This window comes from Prunus mume, linkage group LG4 (assembly GCF_029339155.1).
Source record: "Prunus mume cultivar Tortuosa linkage group LG4, ASM2933915v1, whole genome shotgun sequence".
Lineage (NCBI taxonomy): Eukaryota > Viridiplantae > Streptophyta > Magnoliopsida > Rosales > Rosaceae > Prunus > Prunus mume.
The window spans coordinates 10,597,118-10,603,355 of NC_142701.1; the positions used below are offsets into that span (position 1 = coordinate 10,597,118).

At 35.1% G+C, this 6,238-nt stretch overlaps 1 protein-coding gene across 1 annotated transcript; it reads right to left on the reverse strand.

Moving 5' to 3' along the window:
• Nucleotides 1-2,839: 2,839 nt before the first annotated feature.
• LOC148917887 (palmitoyl-acyl carrier protein thioesterase, chloroplastic-like) lies at nucleotides 2,840-4,910 on the reverse strand. The gene is made up of 6 exons (XM_089050884.1): nucleotides 4,375-4,910; nucleotides 4,138-4,271; nucleotides 3,839-3,952; nucleotides 3,579-3,750; nucleotides 3,409-3,480; nucleotides 2,840-3,284 (listed from the first exon to the last, which is right to left on the reverse strand). Exons 1-6 carry the CDS (start codon nucleotides 4,771-4,773, stop codon nucleotides 2,988-2,990), a joined length of 1,188 nt encoding a protein of 395 aa, XP_088907010.1. The 5' UTR covers nucleotides 4,774-4,910; the 3' UTR covers nucleotides 2,840-2,987.
• Between the last annotated feature and the right edge of the window lie 1,328 nt (nucleotides 4,911-6,238).

Consider the following 6,238-nt stretch of genomic DNA (forward strand, 5'->3'; position numbering starts at 1 on the left):
ATAAATAATTTGGAAATGAGTTTACCATCATTGCAGTATATATATGAAGAATTTTGTTAGAACTCTTGACAAGTTTACAAAGGATTCCCTTGATTTAATAAATGAATTGGAGATGAAAAATCTAAAAAGATTATGAAGTTAAGCGTATCGCCAGAAGCAATCTTTTGAAGAATACATAGGAATAAATTCTAAGAGATATAAAATGTCATACATTATATAAATTATTGAAAATAAATCTCTAAGAAGTTAAGGAGCCTGAAACTCAATGTCTATACTCAATTTTCATGAAATGAAAATGGTCTAATTGCCTCAAGTGAGGGTATTGATTGAGTTATGAATTCGAATTCATGTTCAAAATCGTTGCAACATATTCAAATTTTTAAAAGAAGTTATTAGAATATTTAGGTCTCTTGAAGAGCCTTTGACATGCTAGCATAGTATACAAAAATTTATATGCATACCTTATTACATCATGCAATTTTATACTCTTGTCCTCGTAATGGTAATATATAAGTTTGCTAATATTATTATTTTGATGATATTATAAAATATGATGTTATTTTAAGAACTGTTAATGTAAAAGGATTTGTGAAAATCTAGATATTTTTGGTATTACTCTAACCTCAACAGGTATTCAAAGGAGTATCCTCCAATGATAATATTGAAGAAAGTTTTATACAAGCATTACCAAAGCTCACTTTGCATGAGGAAATTGAGATATCAATATCATTTGTGTTGCATCTTCAAATAATTCATGTTTGTCGACATTAGGGGGAGTAATTCATCAAGGAGAGCATTATATGATCGTTGTACTCTTTTCCCTTCGACTTGGGTTTTGTCCCATTGGGTTTTTCCTAGTAAGGTTTTAATGAGGCAGCATAAGCGCGTCCAACACCATATTAATGATCCATAAGAATGTTGCACTCTTTTTCCCTTTGCTTAGGTTTAGTCCCACCGGGTTTTCCGAGCAAGGTTTTTAATGAGGCAACTATGTCATTGTATGGTGGACATCCAAAGGGGAGTGTTGTAAATGCATGAGTTGGTGGATGACCACCATACCTCTTAGCATTCACAATTTCTAATTCTATGTAACCTATACATTAAATACCATAGTTATGGGCTTGCAACTTGTGAGTTGTTAATGTCTTCTTACCATTATAAGCCTATAAATAAGAGGTCTTATTAAGATGAGAGATACAAGTTGATTGAACAATTTCCAGTTCTATTGTCTTTCTCTAATTTCCAATTCTCTCTACAATTTTCCCTTAGTTATATAACAGTGGTGGATTATTAAGAGATGGGTGGATTAAATAGAGTTCTTCCATGGAGAAACTAACTAGGAGAGGAATCGCCTTCCTCAAGCACATGTTTCTGTTTCTGCGTGGGAAACGAAGAAACTTTATGGGAAGAGGAAACGGAGAAACCTAATTTAATTATCACCTGTTGTTTATGTTTTTTTACAAAAAAATAAATTGGACAATAGTGTGTATATATATATATATATATATATAAAATTTGGGGCCCTTAATTGGAGACCCATGGCCAAGGCCCCTCTCGCCCACTCCCAAGGCCGGCTCTAATGACTTCAAACAACCTTCTCATTAAAGCCTCCCTGTAAACAATAAGATATTAGGCAAATGACCCATAATATTTATAGATATGAGAGCCATTCTATAGTAAGGGCCTTATATATGGTCCTTAGGTAAGGTTCTATTTTTAACCGTTGGATCAAATTAACCAATTTAATCAAAAGATTAACTAATTTGATCCAACAGTTAAGAGATACAGCCTCTCCTAAAGAATTCTATAATGAGGACCTTATAGAATTCTTGATAGATATGGACCGCAGCATCTGGTTTCTTTGTTGTTGATGGAAGATATTGAAGTTGTGCTGGAAGTTTATTAATGGGTATTAAGATGGTCCATTGATTTGATATCACATGATGAATATATGGCCATCAACTTAAATAAATACAGCTGAAAGTACTTATGTAGAAAAACTTTCATGTCTCGGAAATTTATGATGACCATCAACTTAAATAAATACTGCTGAAATTACTTATGTATTTAACTAAAAGCACATAAGTAAAAGATAAGATATTTAAGTAGTAGAAAAACTTGCATGTCTCGAGAATATATGGCCATCAACTTAAATAAATACCGCTGAAAGTACTTATGTATTTAACTAAAAGCACATAAGTAACTTGACCAAAAAAAAGCACATAAGTAAAAGATAAGATATTTATGCCAAAAGTAGTAGAAAAATTTGAATGTCTCGGGAATAACACTGTTTTGCTATCCCTAACCAACCATGTTCTTCTGCCAAGCCCATATGGCGGAATGTGATTGAATAGAAATAGCAAAACAATGTTTTCCCCATGACATACAAGTTCTTCTTGGGAGTTGTATGTCAAGCTATTATGTTTGCGACTCGAGCTGCTTGGGATTAGCAAAAAGTCCTTAATCACTCCCAAAATTTCTGATGCATAAAAATAAAATATTAATCACTCCCAAACTTAATTTGAGCTAGAAAGAGAGTGCAAACCAGAGCATCCGGTAGAACTAGAATGTTAAGAATGGAACTTATTTTGATATAAGTTTGCATCACTTAAAATCAGCCAACCCTTTTGGGTCTGCCATTTCTTACTAGTTTGTTAATTGTTTCGACGGATAAAATGCTTTAGTTTAGCGATTTCGACATATATATATATATATATATATATTTTTTTTTGCCCTATAGCTATATGCATTTTGAAATTGGCTTTTGCCCAGTTATGGAAGAAAGCTATCAAGTTTGATGCATTCTGTACAAGCTCTTGGCTTATTTCCAAGCAAAGTATACTCGAAAAACGTAGTACATTTATTAAAAACCAGTTGCATATATCAGGATACAAGCGACTGCGGTAGCAGTTATTCAATAAAACATAGTACAATTAGAAACTAGTTTCATATAATATTAGGGTTCCATCAAGTGCAAGTAGCAATTATTATTTTTCTCCACAATAGGTTATGTACGTACATCCATTTGTGGCTGGAATCTTCAGTGTGCTCAAAAAGCCATCACATCTTGGCCTCCACACGGTCCTTGCCCTGAGAACTTCAGACCCTGTCTCGAGGCGAAGCAAGTGATCAAACTCTACCCCTTGGTTATGAGTGGAGTCACCTGTTCCATCTCTAGCAACTGCAGTCAGAGACTGCACCGCGCTGTCCCTCCGACATTCTCTTCGATACTCCAACGTCAAAGATGAAAGCTCATGAGTCTCCAGCACTGAGAAGGGAATGCTCTGAAACCATGATCATGAATTTCCAATTAGAAGAGAGTATTTTTGAAACAATTAATATATATATATATATATATATGAACATGAACTATAAGTTATGAACAAGTAGCCCTGAAAAAAGATTCACCTCGAAAACCCAGTCTATGTATTTTGCATGGCTCACGTGCTGATTGACATCCAAATCACTCCAACCAGGCTTCTGCGATTTTAAGATGCTAAGAATGTGTCAGTCAATTGCTTCAAGAACAAAAAACAATGTTTCAATGTCTCCATGTTTTAAGCATAAGATATACTTACTGCTACAGATGTTTGAAAATAGTTTCTAGCATCAATATCCAATCGTCCTAGTTTAGCATTTTTGATGTCAATGAGAGGATCAGAATCCATGAGACCAGATCTTAACTCATCTGTGATTTCTGCTGTAACTTTAGAAAATTTCCTTGTCTTCATGTCCATCATCATATAAAGACTGCATATAGGACCAATATCAAACCAGAGCCAAAAAGACAAAAAATAAAGATAGTATTGCATTTGAGAATCTTAGTTTGGATCCCAACCCGGTTGCTCGAATTAAGATCTCTCCGGTGCTGTAATCACGAAAGATCCAATCCCGGAACAGACCATTCTTTCCTGATGCACCAGTCCAGGTATCTATTTGAATTACATCGGCCCTTCAAACACAGAACAGAACTGTTTGATGAAAAATAATTTCTACAAATTAAGTTCCAAACATAGAAGTTAAAATGGCTGTTCATATACATATATCTGAATGAAAGAAAAAAAAAGATGTTAAGAGTAGTAGAGGTTATAAACAATGAAAGGCTAGCTATATAAACAAATAATATTCAAAGTTTACCAAGAAGGATATTTTTCCACTACAGTCTGCAATTTACACAGCACCCATACTAGGCCTCTTTTGCTCATTTCTGGTGTCGAACCAAAACCACCAGCATAGAGCCCAACACTCCTACAATGCTGAATTGATGTTTCCTACACATACAAAAGCCATGAAGAACTAGCCACATATAAAGCATTAGTTTTAGCACACTACTTATGCTATCTTTTAATAAAGATAAAGAAATCCAAAACCTACCTGTAAGCGTTCCATCAAGCACCCTATGGTTGCTTTGCCATTAGGGCCTAAATCATATGATCTAATTGAGAAGTTCTGTTGAAAAACAAGCCCCCCCCGCCCCAATTTTCCACCAAAAGTGTCATAAACCCCGTCCAACTTCCTCGATTCCCAGTTCAAATGTTGTGGTATTTTCTCAGCTGCGGGTGTGACAGTTTTATCATCATCTTGTTTGGGGGAAGTGATGACATTTTCTTTGGGAAAGACCTTTGCTTGAAAATTAATAGCAGGTGCAGAATTAGGCTTACTTTGACTGGAGCCATAATTTGTTCCTCCACAACATGATATTGATTTATTTGTAGGAAGGGTTGATAGCAACCTTGGCATGGGCAGTGTTGGTGGAGCAGATGTAAGCACCATTGTGATATTCAAGCAAATCAGATCAAATTCTAATCTGCCAAAACAAAAAATGTGAAAATATATGATGGGTTATGAGCAAACAAATTACTTATGCACACTCAATATATAAGTTCATGGGGTGAGTGAGTGAGGTGAGATTACTTACAATCCATGCTGTTATTGTTGGGCGCTCATCATGTAGCCTGCCAAACAACTTATAGCCTTAAGCCCACTTTTTATGAATATGCTACCAAATCACCTCGTAGTGCTTACATGCCAGATTTTAATTATAAATACAACTTATAAGGCGCATTTCACTATATTTTTAATATTAAAATGGTCCCTTCTCTATTGTAGGATAGGATTAACTAACAATTTTTGGTTCATAATTCTCAACAGTTATTTTGTATATATTGACTGTTCTGTGACCTTCCCGGAATACCAAACAACACTCTAGTGGGCTCAATACCCTATAGCTTTTGTTCTTTTCTTATATTCCTTTAGTTTAGCATGGTGGCAATGACTCTACTTATTCCTTTTTATCACTCACAACACTTTTAAATACAATTTACCAAACACTTCACTATTTTATTTTATAACTTATTATTCTCGCAGTACGACAGAAATAATTTTTATTTTTTTTTATTTTTTTATGAACATAGCAATACCAAACGCTTAGAGACATATTTGCATGAGTTGTATAATCTGCCAACCTTCTTGCCAGCACGTTTCTTACGTTTGGCGGCCAAAGACCCAAAACAAGGACATATCTAACAATTGTAACCTACATTCCCGGGTCTTGCTCCAAGGAGGCCCTCATCTAAGAACTGAATAACTGCAAGGAAGTCCTCAGCTAAACTTATAATCATAATCATATATAAACAGAGACTTCTTAATATAAAGTTTAAAATAAAAAACTTGGCTTCTTTTAACTTACAACGCATCTATTAAAATGAGAATATCCAACTCAAAATCAATTGGTAATGGATGAAGTGGCCCAAAATCTTTTAAAACTATAAAACAAGGCTGATGGGGGATTCACTCTCAACAAATAAGTTCTTGTGTCTAATGTCGGGGGCACCTTGACTCAACTGGTAGAAGACCTTGACTCGGTTGATGCCTATCAAGCCAAGGGAGTCTCCTTTGTCATGCTACGTAGCCCAGAGGTCACCTCATTAGATAACTTATTTTTGTCCCATAAATTAATACCACAAGACTTGTGGGTCTTTTCGTTTTATTCATTTATTTATTGACGTTATAAATAACAACCTCCTTGTCTATCTAGGCCTTTTGGAGTTGGGTTTTCCACCTTGACCTTAGATTAGAGTTGGGTTCCACCTTGACCTTGGAGTGGAGTTGCTTGACCCCGACCTCGGCTTGGATTTTAGACCACACCTAAACAGAGTTTTATCAAACAGACAGCTATATACCAATGTGATCTTCATGTTGCAGGAAATCTTTATTCAAGGTTGACTCAGCCAAAGTG

Coding starts and splice junctions, on each gene's coding strand:
- LOC148917887 (XM_089050884.1), bottom strand. CDS start 4,773: ATGGTGCTTACATCTGCTCCACCAACACTGCCCATGCCAAGGTTGCTA. Junction 4,272..4,374: donor GCTTGATGGAACGCTTACAG/GTAGGTTTTGGA, acceptor TTGTATGTGTAG/GAAACATCAATTCAGCATTG. Junction 3,751..3,838: donor ATCTTAATTCGAGCAACCGG/GTTGGGATCCAA, acceptor TCCTATATGCAG/TCTTTATATGATGATGGACA.